The 25,866-nt window shown below is 39.1% G+C and overlaps 1 protein-coding gene and 1 long non-coding RNA gene across 10 annotated transcripts in view; one reads left to right on the top strand and one right to left on the bottom strand.

Annotated features, from left to right (window-relative positions):
* The window catches only part of dync2h1 (dynein cytoplasmic 2 heavy chain 1), a 509,574-nt gene that overhangs the window by 454,472 nt on the left and 29,236 nt on the right, over positions 1 to 25,866 (bottom strand). For 7 of the 9 annotated variants that reach the window (XR_011342189.1, XM_069891176.1, XM_069891173.1 and 4 more), the window contains 7 exons: positions 16,802 to 16,936; positions 16,604 to 16,717; positions 12,004 to 12,115; positions 11,780 to 11,904; positions 9,408 to 9,583; positions 7,372 to 7,567; positions 7,132 to 7,227 (listed from right to left, as the gene is read on the bottom strand). Coding sequence is in view for 8 of the 9 variants with exons in the window: in XM_069891176.1 (XP_069747277.1) it covers positions 7,132 to 7,227; positions 7,372 to 7,567; positions 9,408 to 9,583; positions 11,780 to 11,904; positions 12,004 to 12,115; positions 16,604 to 16,717; positions 16,802 to 16,936 (954 nt within the window). In the remaining variant the exon portion in view is untranslated. Of the gene's footprint in view, positions 1 to 7,131; positions 7,228 to 7,371; positions 7,568 to 9,407; positions 9,584 to 11,779; positions 11,905 to 12,003; positions 12,116 to 12,259; positions 12,412 to 16,603; positions 16,718 to 16,801; positions 16,937 to 25,866 lie in introns of those variants that run through there. The other 2 variants (XM_069891178.1, XM_069891179.1) reach the window with 2 other exon arrangements.
* Positions 12,606 to 25,866, top strand: part of LOC138739349 (uncharacterized) — a 32,337-nt gene continuing 19,076 nt past the window's right edge. Inside the window, exons 1-3 of the long non-coding RNA XR_011342192.1 lie at positions 12,606 to 12,774; positions 13,312 to 13,426; positions 14,712 to 14,798. This is a non-coding gene — a long non-coding RNA (uncharacterized lncRNA). The remainder of the gene's footprint in view (positions 12,775 to 13,311; positions 13,427 to 14,711; positions 14,799 to 25,866) is intronic.

The following is a 25,866-nucleotide window of genomic DNA, read 5'->3' as shown; positions in this document are numbered from 1 at the left end:
AGAAGATGAAATATGATTTACTTGTGGAGCATCTTCCAGAGCATATAGCCTGAGAAGTGGAAGAGAAGTGGATCCGAATGGTAATCTTCCATACGACAAGCTTAAAGTGGCTATTCTGCAATATACTTAGACATCTAGGGAGAATTGTATTGCCCAATTACTAGCTGATGACAGCCTAAGCAATAGACTAACGTCATAGTTGTTGAGGAAGTCATGCAGGCTAGCTAGAATTGGACCCCATTAAAGGCGATATTTGGAAATAGAGATTCCTTCAATGTTTACCTCTTCATGATCAAAAGCATTTAGCGAGTGTCTTTCAAATGTCCACCTTCAATCAGTTGGCGGATCATACCAACTTCATTATGTCCACAACCTCCGCATTAAAAATAGAAGAATCAACTTTTTCCCCCAAGTCAACAGAAGCAAATGTAACTGGAACAATTGCTCACAGTGCCTTGTGAAGCACCAGCACCTTATCAATCGAAAGTAGCGCCACCATCTACTCAATTAAAAATACCATATGCAGCACCCAAGGCAAAGATAACTTAATTGGAACAGCAAATGGCAGCACTGACTATGTAGAACTAGGGTTTGGGTATGCAATATAATTCCTTCCATTGACCTGATTGGAATTGTGATGGTCAAGGATGTGGTAGAGGCAACTGCCTGCATATTTGTTGGAAGCACTGGAGATTTGGCACTGCTGCCTGGTCCTGTCACCTTGTGGCTTGGCAGCCAAGAAATGACCAGGCATGGCAGTAGAGGCAATGGCTGCCCATGGGCATGTCGGCCATCATTATTTCTTCAAAGGCCATCTCTCAGGTGTTCAATTTCTTGTCGATTCCGGTGCAGACGCTTCAGTGGTCCTTCCAACCATGGAGGAACACAGACACCCCAATATGTGTTCTTTCAGCCGCAAATGCTTTTTCACATTCAATCACATGGCCAGAGGTCGCTCATTTTGGATTTCAGTCTCAAGAAACTTTTTTGGTGGATTTTCACTGTTGCAAACATAGCAAATTCCATTTTGGGAGCAGATCTTTTGTCATAATTTTCTTTGTTGGTGGATTTGAAAAATCGCTGTGCTGTGGGCCGCAGCTCTCGCATGCAGGTGAGCATCATTTGTTGTTCCTCCAATGTCGTCAGACGCCTGACGAACCTTCAACCTGGCTCTTACCCTTTCTGAGCATTGCTCAAGTATTTCCCTCACTGAGTGACCTCATCGCATAGTCATATAGACATTAAACATACAGTAACCCACCAGAGGTTCGGAGTCCTCCGGTGGAGGCATGGGCTTATGTATTACCTCCAGACTGTCTTAAAATCGTGAAATCGGAATTTGACCACATGCAAGAGTTGGGCATTGTCAGCAGATCTCACAGCTGATGGGCTTCACCTTTGCATATGGCTCCAAAGAAAACCTCCTGGGGATTGGTGGCCTTGTGGTGATTATCATGCCCTGAATAATTCTACTGTGCCTGACCAATACAATATTCCCAATTTACAAGACTTCTCAGCAAATCTCCAAGCCAAAATAACGAAAATAGATTTAGTATGTGCTTACTATTAGATTCCAGTTGAGTCTTCTGGTGTCATGAAGATGTCAGTATTTAACCCTTTCGGTCTACAGAATGCATCGCAGACATTCCAGCGGTTTATGGACCACATACTCTCCGTCCTCAATTTTGTGTTTGTTTACATTGATGATATTCTGGTCACAAGCATGAATAAAGAGGAGGACCTTATCTCATTGTTTCAAAGGCTTGATGAATTTGGCATTGTGATCAATCCATCTAAATACATTTTTAGCACTAATGATCTTATATTTTTGGGACATAAAGTTACAGAACATGGTATTTTTCCCAATGAATCAAAAATGTGAGAGATTCAAGAATTTTCTACACCAGTTACATTTGGCCAATAGCTAATTTTTTTTAGGCATGATGAATTTTTAATCATTGAATGTTTCAATATCTCTATTATCCCTATTAAAAGGGTCCGATAAGACCGTATCAAAAAGACTACTACCTTTGGGAGATTATGCTGTGTGTGCTTTCAGTGATGTGTAGACTGTGCTTGCAAATGCCACGATGCTTATACATCAAAAGCCCAACTCCTTGCTCTCTCTTACCATAGATGCATCTGTCAGTGCAATGGGAGCAGTGTTAGAACAATGAGTCCGTGGGCAATTGCAACCTCTAGCATTTTTTTCAGCTAGTTTCCGGCGAAGGCAAAGTACAGCACACTTGGTCGAGAACTCTTGGCCTCTATCTCGCAGTGAAACATTTCTGCTTTTTAATTGGAAGTTCGTTCTTTCACCATTTATACAGACTACCAGCCTCTTACACAATCTGCAAGTACAAGCACACATCTCTACTCGCCCATAGAAATTCGACATTGGACTTTATACAATTTTCATTGGTCATACAGCACATCTGAGAAAAAGTGAATGCCATGGCTGAAATCCTGCCAAGGCATGACATTGACATCTTACATACAACTACTGCCATCCATATCATCGCCATGAGGCGCCATGGCTCCATTCCAATCTCATCTGGTATCACCGGATTAACTCTGGTCTCATTCTTCAAGATGTGACCCTGGATGATTCGGGTGAAAAGTTAGTCTGCAATTTTTCCACAGGAAGCCCTAATCCTTTTGTGCTGGCAGCTATAAGGCGGGAGATTTTTGAGTCTCTTCACAATCTTATCACATCCTGGTAGAAGAGCATTAATCAAATTAGTGAAGAAGCATTTTACCTGGCCTCATGTTAAATAGAATGCTAGATAATGGGCAAGAACCTGCTTGCCACGTCAACCCTCTAAAGTCTCCAGACACACGAAATCCAACTGGGGGATTTTGTTGTTCCTACTTCCAGCATGTGCATCTGGACTTGGTAGGCCCGCTTCTGCCATCTTGGGGATATACTTATCTGCTCGTGTGAAGACCAGACTACCAGATGGCAGGAGACCATTCTGCGAAGACAGTCGCTGGGGCTTTCGTGGATCGTTGGATTCCATCTTTCAGTGTTCCTGTCACTATTACAATGGATCAAGGGTCTCAGTCCAAGTTGGCGTTGTCCCGAACTCTCACTGATCTTCTGGGAACTATCGGTATTCGCACCATAGCTTACCATCCACAAGCCAATGGCCTCGTTGAATATTTCCATTGGCAATTTAAGACAGCAGGTTGTGATGTATCTACGAGGAATGAACGTTTATCAATCGCTGTTCTTGGAGTGCATACTGATGTTAAGGCAGATCTTGGATGTTCATCGGCAAAGCAAATATATTGCATACATTAACCTTGCCAGGCAAGTTTGTAAATCCGAGTCCAAGCACAACGTTCTGTGATCCAGCTAGTTATGTTGATCACCTTCAGGATATCATGAGATTACTCCAATGTATGTGCTGATTGATTTACAATGCTGCACTTGTGTGTTCCTTCAGCATGATGCTGTTCACAAACCATTTCAGCCCATTTACAATGGAAGCCGGTGTAAATCGATCTCCACATTCTGCAACAGAGCCAGAATCAGAGGACCAGTCGCTCCCTTGCCAGTCGGACCGTGCTTTGCACCATCTTGCAAGGTTGGGCCGACCTGTCAGCTCTCCAGACTGTTACATGGTGGGACAGTTCCAATCAGTCGCCTTCTTACATGGCTCCAAGGCTGAGGGGGAAACTGTTGCAGTTGCGTACTTACCTTCATCAGGAATGGTGCCAGTTGCCGCTGATGTAAGTGAAGCAACACGCGGGAGTAATAGCGCGCATGCGCGGGTGTGTTAAGAGTCAGTATACAGGTGATGGATCTCAGACACAGGAGGAGGAGAGTGAGTGCGTCAGGATCACGCATATGGCAGTGAGCCAATGAGATCAGAGGGGTTTGGCTGGGTGGCGTTTGGACAATTGAAGAAAGCATTGTTGTGTCCAGTGAAAAATAAAGAAAGTCGACTTCATGGAGAGCTGAAAGAAACAAATGAGTATAATCTTTGTTTGTAAGCTGTATAATTGGGTAGCATGGGCTCATGGGCCGAAAGGGCCTATTACCATGATTTTAATTTAATTTAAATTTAAACAATTATCAAGGATCTGTAACACCCAGGGCATGCTCTGTTCTCCCTGCAGCCATCAGGAAGTATGAGTGTCTCAGGAAACATTCTGCCAGATTCTCCCCCTCAGCCATCAATCTCTTGAACCACAGGGGATAATAATACTCATTTGAGACTCATTTAAGGACCCATATGCTTATTATTTATTACTATTGTTATGAGCCCAGAGGACCCCAAAACCCAGCAGCAATAGATATCACCAAGACAAACGGTTACTGAAACAAAAGTTGCTTTTAATAATCTTTAAACATGAAGACAGGACCAAACTTTAACTTATTACTATTAACTTATCTAACCAAACCTAACCCACCACCCCCCCTCTAATTCTAAGCGCATGTATATGTAATGTGTGTAAGTTCAGAAAAGTTCTTAATTCACAGTCCAATCACACTTTTCTTTCCTCCAAGTTCACTGGTTACAGGCAATTCTTAAATTGTGCACAGAATTTAACATTTATGAAGTTCACCAGGCTTTGGTGCTTGAAAGGTAAATGGTTACGGCTCAGGAAGGTTTTTGTCAGTTTTCAGAGAGTGATTTGTTGTTCCTGGACACAAACAGATCCCTTCTAATCAGCCATGTCAGTGTCTTGCTGATGAGACTTGCTCCATCAGGGTTTTCCAGATGATAGCCTCTTTCTTTCAGGTCACCACAGAGTTCCTTTTTGTTTCCCTTATTTAAATGAAACATTAAGAAGCCAGTCCTCTCCTCTTGTATGGATCACAAGGGATTTGACCAGGTTAAACTAAGCACTCACAACCCATCTTCAAAATGTTTTTTTTTCCCCACAAGCTTGCCAGCTTGTCCTGTTCCAGTCCCAGCTGTTGCTCCTGAACTGAATTCTCCCTCTCTGAAAAAATCCTGTTTTTTTTTTTCTCCCTCTGCTTGCAAAACCACTTGACCCTCCTAGAACAGCAAGCAGTCCCCAGACGGACTGCGGCTCCGAAGCTAACCCTCCGAGTTCTTTTATCTGTTGCTTTTCAAAACAACAATCCATTAGTGAAGACTCCCCAAAGCTTTTGCACAGGTATTCAGAGCTGGTCAGTCTAGGTTGAGCAGAGCTCCAATATTTTAAATGAGAACTGTTTTTAAGTGTTTGTTTGTGAATGAAACTAAAACAAACCTGCCACACTTCATCTCCCAAAATCATATCTATATACAATATAAAACACATCTTCTGTCACAGTATATTTAGATTTACATCTGCATTAGTTGTTCTGGATGAGTACAGTTTACAATTACTGGTATAGAAATTGCTAAGCCTGGCCTGAAGAAAAAGGAATCTCAGGGTTGTATGTGATGTCATAAAACCATACATTACAACAGAAAACAGGCCCTTCTAGTCTATGCCGAACTATTATTCTGCCTAGTCCTACTGACCTGCACGTATTCCATATCCCTCCATATCACTGAGGTGCAAAGGGACTTGTGGGTCCTCGTGCAGGAAACTCTGAAGGTTAACCTGCAAATTGAGTTGGCGGTGAAGAAAGCGAATGCAATGTTGGCATTCATTTCTAGAGGAATAGCATACAAGACCAGGGATGTAATGATGAGACTTTATAGGGTACTGGTGAGACCTCACTTGAAGTATTGTGTACATTTTGGGGTGCTTTAATTGAGAAAGGATGTGCTAGCATCGGAGAAGGTTCAGAGATTTACTAAAATGATACCAGGAATGAAATGGTTAGTATATGAGGAACGTTTGTCAGCTCTTGGACTGTACTCGTTGGAGTACAGAAGGATGAGGGGGGCCTCATAAAGACATTTCAAATGCTGAAAGCCATGGACAGAGTAGGTATGACAAAGTTGTTTCCCATGATGGCCACAATTCAGGATAAAAGGGAGTCAATTTAAAACAGAAATGTGGAGAAATTTATTTGGAATTTCTGTGGAAAATTCTTTGGAAAATCTGTGGGTCTTGTGGCCACAGGTGGGAGAAGATACAAGGTTGTTGGATGAATTTAGAACAGAAATTAACAGGTATTTGATGAGTCAGGGCATCAAGAGGTATGGGGAGAAGACCGGGAATAGTGCTGAATGATAAGGATCAGCTGATAATTAAATGGCAGAGTAGACCCAATGGGCCGATTGGCCTACTTCAGCTCTTGTATCTTGTGAAACCTTTCCCATCCATGACCCCATCCAAATGTTTCATAAATGTTAAAATTGAGCCCACATTCATCTCTTCAGCTGGCAGCTTGTTCCATACTCCCACCAACCTGTGTGAAGAAATTCCCCCGACTGTTCCCCCTATGTATTTACTCTGACAATAAATTTTAACTTTGAACTAACTTTGAAATTAATGGACACTCCTGGAACAACTATATTCTCAGCACTACTGAATGAGTGCATTCTGAAGCAGGCCCAGCCTAATGATGGTTGTTTTGGTGGCTCCCTTTCGAACTTCATTAGTTTACCTGCTCTTCTTGTGCTGCCTACCTCCGCCACAACTGTATTAAAACCTATCACCCAATGATATCCTGAATACAACCAATCATCTGACCAAAGCTGCAATATCAGCATCACCCCACTCTATCACCAATCTCTGGGTAAGCCCTCCCTATTCAATGTTCCAATCTCTGAGTACCACCCACCACTTCACTATGGTGCTCCTCTCCATGCACCACCTCCCAAAGCACAGCATCCTACCTAGGATGGCCATTCCAAATGACAACATGGTCATAGGCTTCCATATTAATTTTTATAAACATATGTGTGTGTGTGTGTGTGTGTGTGTGTGTGTGTGTGTGTGTGTGTGTGTATATACACACATAATATAAATAAATAAAAACACACACATGGTAATGACCATCTCCTCCTTTGGAATGAACACCCTAATCCCTCCATACCTCATCTTTCCTCCCCAATCCAAATGAATTGATCCCCTCTTCCCCATCTTTCATCAGCATATTTTCTTTTTATGAGATATAATGACCCTTTTAGCAGTGTTAGCCATTAATGCCATAATAGATTTCTTGGCCTATGTAACAAAAGAACTAATTTTTCTGCATTCAGTTTCTCTTACCTTTATTATCTGTTCAAAGGATAAAGCAGAGTTTAGCATCATGGGTCTCTGGCTCGGAATCATCTGCTGATCAATAGTATTGTAAAAATGAGCAACCTGAAAAGGAAAATTGAAGCATGATTTCTCACTCTTTAACATTTAATCATCTAGAAAACAGTTATGAAAATAACAGGAAAAAGAAAGAAAATGCAATGAAGGCGAGAACAAAGGAAAAATCAAATGAAGAAACTTGGCACTAACTTGTTTGAGAATAACTGCTTGTCTGTAAAATCTCTGAGCAGTATTTGCCGTTTGTTGAATTTTTCCAGGAATGGCAAACCCCAAAGCAGAAAGCTGGCGCACTTCCCTCAACAAAGACACTAAGCGATCTGAGTAATGTATTTTCAACTTCCCATCAGAGTGATCCAATTCTATAACCCGACCATTTGCCTGTAAACTAACACAAATTACACAAAAATGTCAATGGTTATATACACTGTACACTTCCACAAATTTATAAATGTAATTAAATAGTAATAAAATATCTTTAATGCACTCTCATAAAGTGGAGCTAACTTGCTATTTGTTTCAATTATAAGAGTTGAAAATTGTATTTTCAAAGCAATATGACATACAAAAAAATAAATATTTTGTCTTAAACTTTATAAAATTCTTTTGGAGCTGACGAGGCTGAGGGATGGAATTATGAAGGTATGCAAAATTATGATAGGATAGATCTGTCCTGGAGCCTTCACGTTGATGCAATTATAAAGAAGGCTCGCCAGCAGTTATACTTTGTGAAGTGTTGCCGAAAACTCTCGTAAACTCCAGCAGGTGTACCGTGGATAGCATTCTGGCTGGTTGTATCTCTACCTGGTATAGAGGCGCCAACTCTCAGGACAAGAATAAATTCCAGAGGGTTGTTAATTCGGCTTGCAACATCACAGGCACCAGCGTTCATTCCATTAAGGACATCTACAAGAGTCCTCAAAGACTCCCACCACCCAGGCCACGCCCTCTTCACTCAGCTATCATCAGGGAAAAGGTACAGAAACCTAAAGATGAGCACTCAGCGGCACAAGGTCAGCTTCTTCCCCACTGCCAACAGATTCCTGAATAATCATGGACCAAAGATACTGTCTCACTTTTCATTCTCTACTATTATTATTATTTTATTTTTTGTTGCAATGTCGCAATATATATAACATTTATGCTGGCACTACAATGCTGCCACAAAGCACCGAATTTCATGACTTGTTCATGACAATAAATCCTGATTCTGATCATGGGAAAGATTTCCACATAGGTGTCTAAAGTTATTGGCCATAAATCAGTGGTTCTCAACCTTTTTCTTTACACTCACATACCACTTTACGTAATCCTTATGCCATAAGTGCTCTGTGATTAGTAAGGGATTGCTTAAAGGGGTATGTGAATGGGAAGAGAATGTTTAGAATCATTTGTTACTGAAATATTTTGCCTGAAAAAAATTGTCATTGGCCCATTTCCTTTGGAGTTATGAAACCTTGACCATAACAAGTCAATTAGGTACGATTAAAACAGTGGTTTTCAAACTTTTTCTTTCCACCCACATACCACCTTAAGCAATTCCTTACTAATCCCTATGGCATAGGGATTACTTAAAGTGATATGTGAGTGGAAAGCAAAAGGTTGAGAACCACTGCCATAAATGACTGGAATCTGAAAGTTTTTTTTTTCATTTCTCATTTCTTGGTTGCAATGATGGACCCCAGATCAGATCTGTTAACTGTTTCTCTTCTCACAGATACTGCTTGACCAACTGAGATTTGCCACCATTTTCTATTTTTTTATTTCTGTACCGTATGATACTGTGACACAATTACTCTAAAACTTGCCAGTGACGATTGATAATGCCATCTTTAAAATTAGTCTCCTCTTCCCAGTGAGAATAGAATTCAAGTTTTATCATTCCAATTGCTGCTCCCATCGTACCACTAGCAGCTTAAATTCAGCAGCTACTTAACATCAGAATATTCCAAGTCTCCTGGAACTGGAGACCTTGTTCAAAAAAATATGGAAAATACATGGAAACCACACAACATAATCTATTTTTGTTTGAGTTCACCCAAGATGTGAACATTTTGCATTCTTTATCAAAGAAACAACTCTCAGTCTATTTAATTTCCACAGTAATAACAGGAACCAAGAGAACTTGCAAATACAAACTGAATTTGGAATCAGCAAAATAAAAGAAAATATTTTTTAACTTGTGTTCTGCGTTTTTAATTTTTTTTTTGTACACAGCATAATAATACCTGATGTCAGCTGTAGGATCTGATACAGAGGAGTGTATTTCCCTTGACCAGTCATCAAACTGTTCTTGTTCATAGATCCTCAATTGGTCCAGAAGTTCATTACAATTTTGCCGAAATGACTGAAATCCTGGCAAGTCACACAGCAAAGTTTCAGCAACCTTCGCAGTATCTGCTGCCTAAAATAAAAGCACAATGTTAATATTGGGAATGTAACTTGCTTTTCATCTTTAATTTTTTTAATTTAATTTTTAAATATCTATTTAAATATTATAATCTTCCCCCATATACCACTGCAATGAGAAAGAAGAAACAGAAATCTATGGAGGCACAAGAGACTGCAGATGGTGGACTCTGGAGGGAGAAGAGGGTGAGATGAGACAGAGGTTAATAGGTAATGTGGAATCAATTAAGAAAGAATGATGGGTGGATGGAACCAGAGAGAGGCAGTGGAGAGAAGAGGATAGGGAAAGAATCTCACCTCTCCCCTCTTTGAAACGACAACTCATTACCCACTCCCATCAGGTTTCATCTGTCCAACACCCATATTCCTACAACCGCACCCCCCCCCCCCCCCCGGGTTTCATTCCCTTTGATTCAGCATTCCTTTCCCCTCCTATCTCACCTGCTTCCACCAGCCCAATATCACTCCCTTATTTTGTTCCATTTATCACTAACTGGCCGTTCTCTCTACTCACCCCTCTCCTGTATCTGTTTCCATCTATCATCTACCAGCATCTATATCAACATCCCTGTCCTCAAGCTGGCTCCATCAGCCCATCATTCCCCCCCAAACCCAACCCCATTTTGCCCATCACCTAACTGGACTACACTCTCAGCCCTAATGCAAGGTCTTAACAGAAAATTTCCACAATCTGTTTGCCTCGACATATTACGTTTAACCTGCTGAGTCCTTTCATGAGTTTTTTTTTTTAAAAAACACAAATATCATTCTTAACCACTCTTTGAAATGGCATAAAAAAATGTCAAGTACTATGTATAAACAATTCTCAGAAATTCTGATCACTTGCCAGAATCAAATTCCAGTCCTCTGTTCCTGCACAAAATTTGTGTAACCCATTTCTCATGATGAAAAATGTTTGTCTTATACTAAAGTACAATTGCAAGTAAATTATTACTTCCTGGAGTTACACAGGTATGCAAAAGACTAACATCATGTCAAAAATACAATCCCACAAAATAAAGAAACTACTTAAAATAATCCTTAAATTGGAAGCATTTTGCAATTCCTTTTGTTGATATACAGTATTCCCAATTTAATTTCAAAATAAAAAATTGCTTGGTTTCCATTCTTCATTAAATTTACTTGTTAGGAAAGTGCAATAGCAACTGCACTTCCTGAGAAGAATGAAGTGGGTCAAAGTACAAGCCACCATTATGTCAACCTTCTATAGGAGCTCTATTGAGTATTTCTGGCCAGCTGCTTCACAGTGTGGCATGGTTGCTGCAGAGAAATGAATCGGAGGTCAATCCACAGGACCATAAGAGTGGAGAGAGGATCATTGGAGTCTCCCTCCCACCTATCAACGTGATCTACCAGGATCGTTGTCTGAATAGGGCGCGCAAAATCATTGAGTACCTCTTCCACCCTACACACGATATCTTTCAGCTGCTCCCATCGGGGAAGAGATACAGGAGTATCAGAGCCAGCACCACCAGGCTGAGGAACAGCTTCTTCCCACAGCAGCGAGAATGCTGAACGACCAAAGGAACTGCTCACACTAACCATTCGAGACTCTCATTTGTAAAAAATCAATATTTATTTATTTTTATCAATAAAATGCTTGTCCTCCATGTGTATTATTTGTCTAGTTATGTTATGTCTAGTTGTGTATCTGCATGTTTTGCACCAAAGACCAGAGAACATTGTTTCATCAGGTTGTATTTGTACAATTAGATGATAATAATCTTGACTTGAAAAGTTAAATCAGTTTACAGTTTAGAGCAATTGAAACTTTGCACTCAACTCTCATTTACTACATAACTGCAAAACGTTTCTATTTGACAATGGCAGCAAACACAAATTAACAAAAACATTGTTTGAAGAAAGGAAGTCTTGCTTTTATTATTATTTTTTCCACAAGAAATATTTTCACAAACAATAATGTGGTAATGATAATGTGATACTCTGTTTAGAAATGTTGATTGAGGGAAAACAAATGGTCAAGATAACATAGATAACTTTCCCATTCTTTTTTGAAATAGTGCCATAGAATTTATATTGCCATGGTGTATCATTCTACACATTAAAAGTAAATGGGTTTTCCTTCCTTCCTTCATATTTCCCAAATTCAGTTAACTAATCTAAACTCTCATAAAGTAAAAAGGAAAACATTCCTTATATAAATACTCACCTTTAGTTCCAGCTGTCTCACCCAGACAATATTATTAACAACCTCAGGAAGATTCTTGCCTGAAAGAGGACCTGAAGGTTCTCCAGGAATACCACATCGTCGATTCTCAAAATCATTGTGGATGCCTAATTCAAAAAGAATCATCATCGGAGACAACTATTTTCTATTCAATTATTAATCAGTAATAGTAAATGTATTTACAAATTTGCTTGCGGTTCTTGTACCTTTGATGTATTCCTCAAGCTTTACCAGCAACATTTCACGCTCTGAAAGTAGCTCCTTGCTGATGCTTTGTCTTTTGACTAGTTCTTGATATTTCTGAAATGCCTGCAGAAGCTTAAAGGAAAAATACAAGTTCTAAAAAGTAAAAAAAAATATAGAAAATATAGAAATACTTACTGCAGTTAGCTTGTTATGTGAATGTGAGAGGGAGGGGGGGGGGAATGGGTAGGGGGGGTGGGGGGAAGAGAGAAGGATAACCTTTTTACACTGAAAAGCCGGGTTATTCCAGACTACATGAGCCGTCTCTGGAAGCTGACTCACACAAAGCAGAATAAAAGCTGGGTTGGTGAGTTCTTTCACTCAGGAAGTTAGCTTCTCAAAGCAAAAGAGGCAGGACATGTAGCACAACAGCATCATCTAGTGTGATGTAAAACATACACAACAGGAAGTGACATTGGTCTGTACACAATAATGGCAGTAGAACAGCAGGCACATTTGCTAGCCACTTACATTTTGTGCAATCTTAGAATGCAAGCAAATCTTCTGCATGTCATAATCAACTTTGTTAAGTATGTGATGTCACAATCATGTGAATGGGTTTGTGTGATCAGAAAAGTATACGAGGAGAATTTGAAGAGAAGCAGAGAGCAGTTGGAGCAGAAAGGCACTGTAGATGCCGTAAATTGAGATAGTTGATTCTTCTGAGTCATTCGCCCTGGTATCTGATAGAAGAATGTGGGAGAGAGAGAGACCACAGGGGCCTGTGTTCTGGGGTAATGTCCTGAATAACTTTGACGAAGATGAATGGCAGAATCACTTTCATATGACTCGGACACTTTTGACTTTGTCTTGGAATTCATTGAGCCTCATCTGAGGCGCAAGACAACAAACTAGCAACAGCCTCTGTGGGGCATTGAAGAGGGCCCTTTCCAAACATTTTGTCCAACTTCCAAGTGATGTGTGTCTCCAGAAGACATTGGACGGATTTTCAAATTGGGGGGTATCCAATGTGTGCTGGTGCCATCAATGGCACACATTTTCTCATCATCGGCCCACATGATGACACACAAGACTTCTACAATCAGAAAGGGTAGTACTTGATTGTTCTTCAAGCTGTTGTTTACCACAACTACCGATAAGGATCTTAGCCTGCTTTACAATTATCTGTATTTATCAGTGATATTTATCAGTGAATGTGTAATGTGTTTCATAAGTCTATCTCTACACCAGTGGTTCCCAACCATTTTCTTTCCACTCACATACTACTCTAAGTATTACCTTTGCCACACTCATTCCTTTGTTTTTCCTAGCTTCACAGATGTATATGCGGATTGGCCTGGGCACATGCATGATGCTCAAGTTTTAGCCAACTCATCCATCTACAGAAAGGCCAAAGATCAAGGCAGCTACCTCTTCCCACGTGAAGTAAGTTTATATACCCCACTGTATATGTGGATCATGCAATAAATCGTGTTTTTACATGTAACCACATAGGATATAATGTCAATGAAATGTTTATCTATTAAAATGAAGGAATGGTTGACTGACATGACCTCAAATGAAACTTATGACAAGTTCAAGAGTCTGGTTCTAGTCTGTTATTGTAAAGTAGGCAGTAGAAAACATTAGGGAACTGATTGCTAGTGATTCAGAGGTTGCATAACTTTTTATAACTCCACATTGCTCCGCACAGAAATTCAGAACTGTTAACAAGTGGAGATCCCTGTGCATCTGATTGGAGACCCAGCTTACCCCCTCAGGAAATGGCTGATGAAGGGGTTCACTAACCACCACGCATTCAATCAATGGCAGCTCAGCAAAGATGGTGGTAGAGAATGCATTTGGACAGCTCAAAGGAGGCTGGAGGTGCCTAGACAAATGATTTGATATTTGTACCAGACGTTGTTGTTGCCTGTTGTTCTGCACAATAAATGTGAATTCAACAAGGAACACTTTTTGCCAGACTGGAACACTGAGCTACCCAATATCCCTGAGATTGAACAAGTTGTCCATCAGGGTGTACAAGCACAGTCACCAGGCTATCTGTGAAGCTACTATGTTAATTCTGTAAACTGATTATGTCCATTCTGTAAACGTAAGCCAACAAATAACATCTTTTATGTTCATTGCTCATGTCAGAATATTTTAGTGCACTTAAAACATGTAAAGAACAATAACAATGATGAGTGCAAATTACAACTGTACAGAGTAAGAATACACCTATTACAATGTTCAAAAGTGGTAAAAGGCGCAAATCAATGTGTATTCATTTTAAATCATTCCAGCAGCTGCAGGAAGGAGGAGGAGGAGGAAAGTGGACAAAGCTAATATTGTCGTGTAGCGGGGAGTAGTAATGCGGCTTCTGGGATGCAAGAGTAGTGTACTAGGGTGCAGGAGTTTGGTGCTGTGGAGAGAGAGCAGGGCACTGTTGTACAGTGAGTGAAATCAGCTCTTGCAGAAATGAGGCCTGATTCCTCATCTCTTGCTGAATGCCTTCGAGCATGGTGCCAAAACCATTCATCTGAACCATTCACCCATGCTGTATTCTCTGCCTCCTGCACTTCTCTCCGCATCCACTCCTCATTTTCCTCTGCCTTTCCATACAAAGGCATTCCCTCTCCATCTCCTCATTGTCCATTGAAAGCAGCAGGTCCTTTATCTCCTTTATGATGACCTGTGCCTTAGTTGGCTTCTGCTTTTTTGGTTGCAGCTGGCTTCCGAGAGAACAACAACGCAATCAACATTAGCGAGATGAGTCCTTATGGGCAAATACATTCATAAAGACACGAGAACAATGGTAATCACAAACCTGGCGAATTGTGAGGTGCAGCTTGATAATTTCTATTGGTGGCGTCAGTCTCCAGGCCACTATCATCTCCTGCATTAGCACTGCTGTTGAAGGAGGGAGATGCAGCAGGAAAGAGTTGAGGGAAAGCTGGATCCTCCAAGATGCCCCAAAGAGCAACCAGGTTGGTAGATTGGCGGGTCCCCAAAAATCGAATGGCATAAGTCAAAATAGGGCCAGTCCAGACATCTTCTACCACTCCTGCCATTATGATCTATGACCTGATGAAATTTCTTGTGGAGTCTTTGCAACTTTGTTATTACCTGGGCTTTGCTCTGTTCAAAGCTGCGGTGCCTGAGTTGAGTAGCCAGCCTTTCGAAAAATCGAACCAGCCTTCACCGTGCCTGTTACCTGGTGATTTATTTCATCCTATGCCCTGAATGTTAGGAGCTCACAGACTTTGTTATCTCCCCATTTGCAAGACATGGTGAGAGGTGAATGTATCCTGAATGTATCGTGACCTTTGCTGAATTAATTGATGTCGGTTCACTTACATCGCACGCAAAAGACCATCATCACGACATCATCTTCCCTTCCTGTTTCGACCTGGCAACACAGCTCGCCCTTTTAGACTGGCCCTGCTTCTCCTCTGACACTACCTACCTTGGCAGATAAAAGCCAGATGAGTTCCGACCCCTCCCCCACCCCCGATGCATTCACACAGCTAAGCAGTGTTCAAAAGGCGGATAATACTGGTTTGAATCCCAGGAAGAAAAAGGCACAATTTGACAGACGTGAGTCTTCAAATAAGTAAGAAAAGCAGAATGGAAAATTTAGTTGAAAGTTCACGCTGGAGATTTGATACGAATGAATAAGGTGCTTAGCACCCATAACATTTTTATTTGAAGGTTTTTTTTTAAAGTGAGGGTTTATTAACAACTTCTAAATAATGGAAAAGAAAGAGGATGAAATGACCTGACAGACTGTCAAGTTGAGCATGAAATAAAGTTTATTAGGCTCAATTTCATGTGGATACCAATAATTCCACTGATACAACCAACGTTTCCCCAGAATATTACCAACAAGTTTGAGATTTCTATGCAACCATGCAGGAATGGAAGTTTCAAATTTGCTGGCAATTTACCCACTGATGTGGCAACTTCACACTCTTACAGTGGGAGTTCCCATGAAGCAGTCTTGGGGTTGTAAATAGAAAATAGAGAGGCAGAATTACCTTTTTATAACAAGTCTATTTTTACTGATAGAGTCAAAGAATATTTTCTTGGTTTTTTTAAAAATCTTATTGTAATTGTTTTGTCTTTATTTCTTTTAATCCAGTTAACCTGTTAGCCAGGTAGGAGATGAAAGAGATTAGATGCTTATTGGAATGGAAGAATATGGTTGATAGCAAAATAAATAGGAAAAAAATGAAAGAGAAATAAAGCTGAAAAACATGTTAATAATTGGATTAACAGAAATGAAGAGAAAAGAATTATTACAAGATCAAAAGAAACAAGAAAATACTCTTTGAACTTATCATGAAAAATTACAAAAGGGTAATTGTCCATCCACAAGGTGATGCTCTTCAAACTTTCATTGTGCTTTTAATAGCAACAATGCAGGAGCCTACAGACAAAAAGATATACCTCTGCACATAGTTGTGAAAATGACCATGTTAACTCTTGTTAACAGATCAGTAAATGAAGGTAAAAGGTTGTAGAGATTCCAAAATAACCACTGGTTTGTGTTATAAATGATTTTCTAAAAGTGTAGTTTTGATTACCTTGATTTGATTAGTAAATATATCACTATTTTACCTGTTGAGGATTATCTTGAACTTCCACAATAGAGATTTTCAGTTTATTTGCGACCTTCTGTTCTGAAGGAGCTATTAAGTGTTCAAACTGGGCAACAGCAGCTTTCCAAAGTGGCTGAAAAATTGAATAATTTTAAATTATACTGGTAATAACTATAATATTTATCTTATACAAATTACAAGGTAGGGTATAACAAACCTCAGTGTAAGGATTAAACTGAACTGGATTTACTCCAGCAAAGGGCTCAAAAACCTGAGCATTGTGAAGCAACTGCTGTTCTCCAACTGGCAAAAGCCGCATCAGCTTCTCATAGACTGATCTACAAGTTAGAATCTGCAAAACAATTCAAAGTAAATTGTTTTAAATGGTAAACTTTGCTTTGATTTACCAATTAGATTTTTTTTTTTTTTAAAAATCAGCTTTGAGTCAACAAAGGATTAGTATGATTCAAGCCCAGAAAAGCTACGTAATCCAAAGCACCCAACCAAACTAGTTACATGTATCCCCTACGTGGCAAAACTATTCCAGTACCATAGTATCTTTCCACTGTAGACCTCTGCTCTATTAAGCATTTTATTCATTTTTTTGACAAAAAAAAAATGCTTAAGTATCTATTGTCTCCAAAATGTGAAATTATTAGAAATTTAATTGAAAAATAAGAACAATATTACAATGACAAACAACTGGAATATGGCTAAAATGGGAGAGCTGAAGAAAGAAAATCAAGTAAAAAGATATCCAGTTTTGGTAAATCTAATTTGGCCCATTTGCTTGCATGGTGTGCTATATCTTAGAGTTACTCAGTCAAATAACCACTTTCCATATTGCAAATTCCATGGTTTTATTTTAAGTTGATTTAAGATTTAGGTTAAATCTCCATAAGAACATAACAATAGTCAAGCAAACAAATAACCTTCAATATTGAAAAATTTAATTAACATACTTTTTTTTTAAATAACTGACCATCCTTAAAACATTTACTGTGCTAAACCCAACCCCAGAGTGCTAAATTATATTGAATGAAAATGTGCCCTTTGGTTAGCAGATGCAACAGGTGGATAGCCTCGTATAATGAATCTTGAATAATGCAACCAACATTCTGTCACTCTTTTTTCCAAACATATACCTTTTTTGTAAAATCAATTCCCAAATGAAAAGACTTCTAAAAATTCAAAATCTCTACCAGCAAACACTGTTTTCAACTCATCTTCCAGAGAAGCATATTAGTTTGTAAATTACAGGTGTTGCTGAGACTAACATCAGGTTCAAGGACTTGGGAGCAAAGAAGACCAGAGGGAGGCTCAATTGAGGCTTGGGGAAGAATTGGTCAATCATTACAACATCAAGAGAGTTTAATGGAAAACAGATGTTCACCCAGAGGTGGAGATCAGAACCTTGGCTGATTAGGGTGATGCTAGGTTGAAATCAGTGGATATGGTGATAAGTAATGTGGTAAGAACTGTGTGGGTTGAGGTAAGTATGGAATTTAATTTAGTGGATCCTAGTCCAATACAGACTTGATAGCCCCAGAAATGACCAACATTTATTCCCACGCCTATATGTTCCTATTTCTCTTAAGGGCGATGTTTGTGGAAAAGAATGGCAAGCTAATCAAATGGATTTTTGTGAAAATAACTTGTTCTCCCGGGCATAGAGATGTTTAAATTTCAGGAATCAAATTCCTGAAGAAAGATTGATGATCTAATGCAGTAATTCTGCTTCTGTTCCAATAGATACTATGTAATGGTATCTATTGAGGCATGTTTGGCATAACAGTTAGCACAATTTCTTTACTGTTCCAGCAACCGGGTCCAAGATTCAAATCTCAAGCTGTCTATAAGGAGTTTGGAGGTTCTCCCTGGGCCTGCGTGGGCTTTCCCCAGGGGCTCCTGTTTCATCCCACCATTGGCTGTAAATTGGACGGCACTGACTCGTGGGCTGAAAAGGGCCTATTACCATGTTGAGTGTGTAAATTTAAATTTCTGAGTATTTCCAGCATTTTTTGCTATCGTTTGTTTAAACTTCAGTACGAGTTGGAATCATATTTTCAAAGAATCATTTTCAAATATATTGCTCATTGAAGAGTGAAAAGAATTGTTCAATATTTATCTGAATGACACACTGCAATTGCTAGTTCAAGTAATGTTTTATTACAACACCAAATAAAAATGGTCCCTACATTTATAAATGGCACAGCAACAAGTCAGAGCAATTTTATGCCCATTCCTCAGTTTTCAAATTCAGGCTTTCAGTGGAATTTTTGTTCACCACACATTTCTTCCAGTTTAGATTCCCAAATTACATCAACAATACCATCAGTTCTTATTTACTTGCAAACCAAATATTATTTACTCTGCTATCCCAAAGCTATGCTATTTAAAGCACAGTCACAGTGCATTCCTTATCCTCACCAAGATCTGTGACATCCTGCAACCTTAAACATAGTCTCACACAAGAGTCTTGACTACTTTCCCATTTACAAGTCAAGGCTATTGTCATTCTCAGCTGCTTTGACTCAGGATTATTTCCAGCTGCTGCTTCTGATCTCTGCCAAATTTGACAACAATCCATTTTTTTTTTTAACTATTTTTGTTGTTCTTTTTTTCATAAATATACATTGAAAAGTCTCCAATATCAAAGAATATCATCTATCATAGATATAAAAAACCTTTTCTTAAAAAAAAACAAATGAAACAACCCCTCCGTCCCTCCCTTTGCACAAAATAAATCAATACACTGTCAGGGCTCATATTTATGTTGACCATCAAAATTCTATATGAGGAAGTCACTTGTATTTTTACTGTAGCAGCATTTATTATTATCCATTTATTTATTGTAGTTATAATTACAATTGGGCCCCTATATGATCCAAATATGGCTGCCATATTTTGTTGTATGTCATTTTTTCCATAGATATGTAACTATTCATCTCAACAGCACATGATATGTGTAGTGGGGGGCCAGATTTCCATGTAATCACAATACATTTCTTAGCCACTGCTAAGGATATTTTAACAAATGAAATTTGAAATTTAGTTAATTTATTGCTTATTTCAATAAAGTTGCCCAAAAAATAAAGTTCCAGATCACCCGTGAAGACCACCGTTATCCTTGTTAATATTTCAGTAATATCCTGCCAGAAAGGTCTCACCTTCACATAACCATGTAGCATATAAAAATGTTCATATTTGTGTTCCTATTTGTGTCCCACACCTAAAACACATCTCTGATGTTGCATATTTTGACTTGTGCAACTTCTGTGGTGTGAGATCAAATTGGTGCAGGAAATTATATTGCACTAATCTACATTTGCATTTATAAATTATGTCATGCTATCCAAACACCAGTCAGACCAACATCTTTCCATGACTGCACCATCTAAATCCCACTCCCATCTCTCTCTCTCAATCTCGGTAAAGCTGGTTTCACACTTTAAATGTGGAGAGCATAGTACATCTGGTTTATAAATTTAGGTGCATTCCCCAGCCAAATCATTCCTTACATTTCACTAATGTCAGGTGGGGAATGATCTTAGCTGGAGAAAACAAAATAAAGCCCCATTAGCTACTCCATATTTATTTCTTAATTGTTCAAAAGACACAAGAGATCCCTCCACATAGCAATCATCAATATATCTTATTCTTTTATCATATGAATTCAATATTTTGTCACTCAAATTCATAGGCATCAATGCATTTTTACACAATAGTGTTCTAAATGAAATACCTGCTTTTTTTTCCAATGCACTCATTTATTTCTTGCCATATTCTAATTATATGTATTAATATTGGATTATCTTTTTTTGTTATTAACTTAATCCAATTGTAAATAGAGTCCTTCACTGGTTCTTCTCCTATTGAATTCAATCCCATTCAGATCCAAGAAGAGAGACTGTCTTCTCCAAAAAAGAATGATAAAAATCTTGCCTGTGTTGTTAAATAGTAAGCCTGGAAGTCTAAGTCTTCACAGTTTACAATCCCATGTGAGCTTTTCCAATGAAATTCTCAGCACTTTCTTATTCCATAAGAATTTTATCAAAAATTTTAAGTAGTGCAATAGGCAACAATTGGAAAAAAAACTATAATCTGGGCATCACATTCATTTTAATACAACTTACTCTTCCCACTAGAGTGTACATCTTTCTTTTTTTTTTCTAAAAGAGGAGTGTAATTAAATTTATATATGTTCTGTAAATTATTATCTGTCATTATTCCTAAATATTTGATTCCATCTATCTTCCATTTAAATCTACTAACTATTTTAATATCTTTCATAATCACAATTTTTCAATGGCATTATTTCACTCATTATATTTATTTTATAGCCTGATAACACTTTCATATTTTTCTAAAGTTTGTAATTTGTAAAAGATTCAGCCGGGTTTGACATATATAAAAGCACATAATCAGCAAATATGATAATTTTATGTTCTTCCTGTCCAACTTTGAAGCCCTTAATGTCTGGACCTCCTTATAATCTCTGTCAGTGGATCAATAGCTAGGATTAAAAAGTGCTGGTCTACTTGATCTACTCAAGGGAAAAGCTGCTGATGTCTGATTATTAGTTATAATTTTGGCTTGTGGGTTATGACAAAGAATTCTTATCCAGTTTATAAATTTTCTGCCTTTACCAAATTTTTCCAATGTTTTAAATAAGAAAGACCATTCTAATCAGTCAAATGATTCTTCTACATCTAGAGAGATGGTTATACTTAGATTCAATTTTGATTTTGCCATAGGTATTAAATAGACTATTTGAAGAATGTCTTCCTTTAAAAATCCCACCTGATCCGTATGTATTAATTTTGGTAGATATTGTCCCAATCTATTAGCTAATGCCTTTGCGGATATTTTATAATCAGCATTCAGGAGAGATGTAGGTCTATATGATAAAGTTTTTGATGGGTCTCTACTTTTCTTTGGTAACACTGTAATTCTAACAGTTGAGAAAGAGGAGAATCTGGGTCTCCTCTGCCCAGTCCAATACATCCATCATAAGAGGCATCAATAAATATTTTTAATTGTATGCAGAACTCAGAAGGAAACTCATCCTCCCCCAGAGATTTGTTAGCTTGTAAAGTACACAAAGCTTTCTTAATTTCTTCTCATGTGCAAGGGCCATCTAAATCAATTAATTCTCTATCTTCTAATTTTGGAAGTTCGGCATTTGTTAAAAATTCATCCATTCTCATTTTCATCTCCTAATAATTCTGATTTATATAGTTTCATGTACCACCTTAAGCAAACTCTTGTTAAGAACAGAATACTTATGGCACAGGGATTGCTTAAGGTAGAATGTGAGTTTAGGGGGCCTGTTTGAAAACCACTACTCTAAACCATCCAGCTCTGTAGTCTATTTCTATAGAGTTAAGATACCTCCATCAAACAAATATTGTTTAACAATAAAACCTTTTTGATTGTTTAAATAATAGTGATCCTTGCCCTTTTAAAAAAAAACACAAAATGTCCCTGCCCTGACGGAATCCCCAAAAGCCCACGGAATCTTTCGAGGAAGAAGAACCCTTCCTTTTGGCGCTATCTCTTCTAGTTACTCCTCTCCAACACCATTCATTCATTCTCTCTCTTAGACCGGAGTCTCCACCCTGGTACTACTTTTCCCAAGTTTTCTCTTTTTTGAGCTATCCGTGAACATTAAAATTTATTTTTCAACAATAAATACAGGACGGTTTTAAAAAAGTACAACTTTTGCTTAGTCCCATTGTAAACATTCTTGGCAACCATAGCCTTTCCATTTACCTTGCAGGAAGTCTTCCACCTCATTCCTAGTCTTGAAAAATTGTCGATTACTTTCTGCTATTTTGAAACTCAAAGTCATGGGCTACATCATTGAATAGTTCAAGTTTTTGGAACACAGTTGCCTTTTTACATTGTCAAACTCCTTCCTTTGCTTAATTAAAGTAGGGCTAAAATCTTGAAAAAATAGCACGCTTTCATGGGCCATCTTGGCTGGACCATTATTTTGCTAGAGTATTCATATGCTGCTCCAAGAATTGGCTCCCATTCCCAATAATTCAAAAGTCCTACCAGGTCCAATCATGGTCACTTATCGTCAAATCTTTTGGGTTCAAGGGTCCGGTGAACCCTTTCAATATGCAGTTTTTCTCTGAATTTGTCTTCTCCCAGCACTCACGGAATCCATGTTTCAAAAAAGTTCACTGGATCTCTTCCCTCGATTCTTTCTTTCAGTCTAATAATTCAACCTTATTTCATCTGCTAAAATTCTCCGTGTGATTGATCTTGTCCAGCAGGCCTTGTCTGTCTGACTCCCATTGCTTCGCATCTTCTTCGAAAGCTTTAGCTTATCATATGTTTTTACAAAGTCTTCTTTTGCTTGGGTCATTCTTTCCATTAAATCTTCAATGATTTTTTTTAAATTTATCATCCTTTCAGTCATATCTCTCAGTAAATTTCAACGCCTACAAATTAGTTGCTCAAGATTTCCATTTTCTCCAGGATAATATTTAGTTCCTGTCCTGACTTCCCAGCTCTGCCAGTCCCAAGGCCACTCTTATGTTGCTCCCATTTGGACTTTCGCTCAATGTTCCTGGCAATTTAGAAACTTCTTCAATTTTGTTCTCGCTGTCTTTGTTTCTTAGTCCTTATTTTGTCAATTTCTTTTAGTGAAAAAATTCTTAATTTTTAGATTTTAACCATCTTTTTGATACTCCATGGAGAGTGTGATCAAAACACATTTGTCTAAGTCCCTTGCATGGCTACACCCCTTCCTTCCTTTCCTTTTGTCCCCACAGAGTCAGACAGAACAGATACAGGAATCATCCTCCATTGTAGGCTACCTAAAAGTTCAGACACTCCAATATTGTACTCATGCAGTATTATTCCTTTTAGGGATCTCCCTGGTATCCTCCTACCAGGAGATTCAGGACGTAGTTTCGTACATGTCTCATGTGTGCACTGTTCTTCTTCATCTTGACTAAGTTCAGTCACTCCTTTCCCATAAAAGCAGCATAAAATGATTAAATAGGAACATTCCTTTGTAGCTGGAACAGTGTGCCTTGAATTATGCTATTTTCCTGCATTGTGGAGGGACGTGGCTGTCGTGTGACAGCATCATCAATTACAGGTCAGAAGGCGCACCACCTGCCAATCAAGGTCTGGCTCCACCACACCGATCTGTGCACACCTAACCATTGGCCCCTTTAACTACCTTTGTACTTGGCCTTGGGCCAAACCCATAGAGCTGTGCCTACATGAAGTTAAGGGGTGGCGGGTATCTTCTTGGTTCTTTTCCTTGACTGTATGTAACAGTACTGTGTACTCTAGTTCATTGTTGAGGGGGGGGGGGGGGGGTGGTATGAGAGAGAGATCCCTATTGCTACAATAGTCTTCTGTAAATGAAGTTTTTTTTTACTGTCAGATTGTGTTCAGAGTCCTTGCTTTTGAGAACCATCGAATCTTTCACTCAGATAGCAGATGCTTTAAGAATTATTTTCCAGAACTCAATAGACTCAGGATCAGTACCCATGGATTGGAGGGTAGCTAATGTTACCCCACTATTTAAAAAGGGGGGTAGAGAAAAAGCGGGGAATTATAGGCCGGTGAGCCTTACATCAGTAGTGGGCAAAATGATGGAATCCATTATTAAGGATGTAATAACGGAGAATATGACTAGCAGAGAAGGGATCGGACAGAGTCAATATGGATTTACAAAAGGTAAATCGTGCTTGACAAATCTATTGGAATTCTTTGAGATGGTGACAGGTAAAATAGATGGGGGAGAGCCAGTGGATGTGGTGTACCTGGACTTCCAAAAGGCCTTCGATAAGGTCCCGCATAAACGACTAGCTTACAAAATCAAGACTCATGGGATTGGGGGCAAAGTATTGATGTGGATTGAGAACTGGCTGGCAGGTAGAAGACAGAGAGTTGGGATAAATGGCTCGTTTTCTGAGTGGCAGGCGGTGACCAGTGGGGTGCCACAGGGATCTGTACTGGGACCCCAGCTGTTCACAATTTACATTAATGATCTGGATGAGGGGATTGGATGTAATATCTCCAAATCTTCAGATGACACTAAGCTAGGAGGGGTTGTGTGCACGGAAGAGGGGGTCAGGAAGCTCCAGTGTGATTTGGATAAATTAAAGGACTGGGCAGATACATGGCAAATACATGGCAAATGCACTACAATTTGAATAAATGTGAGGTTATCCACTTTGGTAATACAAACCGGAGGGCAGATTACTATTTGAATGGCAATAGATTAAGAGATGTGGAAGTGCAGAGAGACCTAGAGGTACTTGTACACCAGTCTCTGAAGGCGAGCATGCAGGTACAGCAAGCTGTTAAAAAGGCAAATGGTATGTTGGCCTTCATATCAAGAGGGTTTGAGTATAGGAACAAGGATACCTTACTGCAGCTGTACAGGGCCTTGGTGGGACCACACCTGGAGTATTGTGTGCAGTTTTGGTCACCTTATCTAAGGAAGGATGTTCTTGCAATAGAGGGAGTGCAGAGGCGATTCACCAGGCTGATACCTGGAATGGCAGGAATGACTTATGAGGAAAGATTGCGCAAATTGGGATTGTACTCCCTGGAGTTTAGAAGATTGAGAGGGGATCTCATAGAAACATATAAAATTCTGGCAGGACTGGACAGAATGGATGCAGATGGGATGTTTCCAATGATGGGAAAATCCAGAACCCGGGGCCATGGTTTGAGGATAATAGGCAAACCATTTAGGACCGAGATGAGGAGGAATTTCTTTACCCAGAGGGTGGTGAATCTGTGGAATTCATTGCCACAGAGGGCAGTAGAGGCAGGTTCATTAAATCTATTTAAGAGGGAATTAGATCTATTTCTTCAGTATAAGGGTATTAAAGGTTACGGAGAGAAGGCGGGGACGGGGTACTGAACTTTAAGATCAGCCATGATCTCGTTGAATGGCGGAGCAGGCTCGAAGGGTCGAATGACCTACTCCTACTCCTATCTTCTATGTTTCTATGTTTCTATAACAATCCCTTTAAGATCTGGCTAAAGACATCACACCAGAGAGACCGATTGCAGCCAACTTGTAAACGACCATTAGATCAATAGAGCACATTGTGCTGAAAGTTCACAGCTTTGCACAATTTGACAATATTTTTCTGTAAATCTTGCAATTTAAGAGCTTGATCATAAAGAGAATTTTCCAAACAGTGAAAGGGTAACTCAAACTGCTATTGTTAAACACTAAAAAATATTTAAGCATAATTTAGGCTTATATTTACAGTGCAGGATTGTTAATTT

The sequence above is a fragment of the Narcine bancroftii genome, chromosome 7 (assembly GCF_036971445.1).
Source record: "Narcine bancroftii isolate sNarBan1 chromosome 7, sNarBan1.hap1, whole genome shotgun sequence".
Lineage (NCBI taxonomy): Eukaryota > Metazoa > Chordata > Chondrichthyes > Torpediniformes > Narcinidae > Narcine > Narcine bancroftii.
This window is presented reverse-complemented; position numbering and strand designations above follow the sequence as displayed.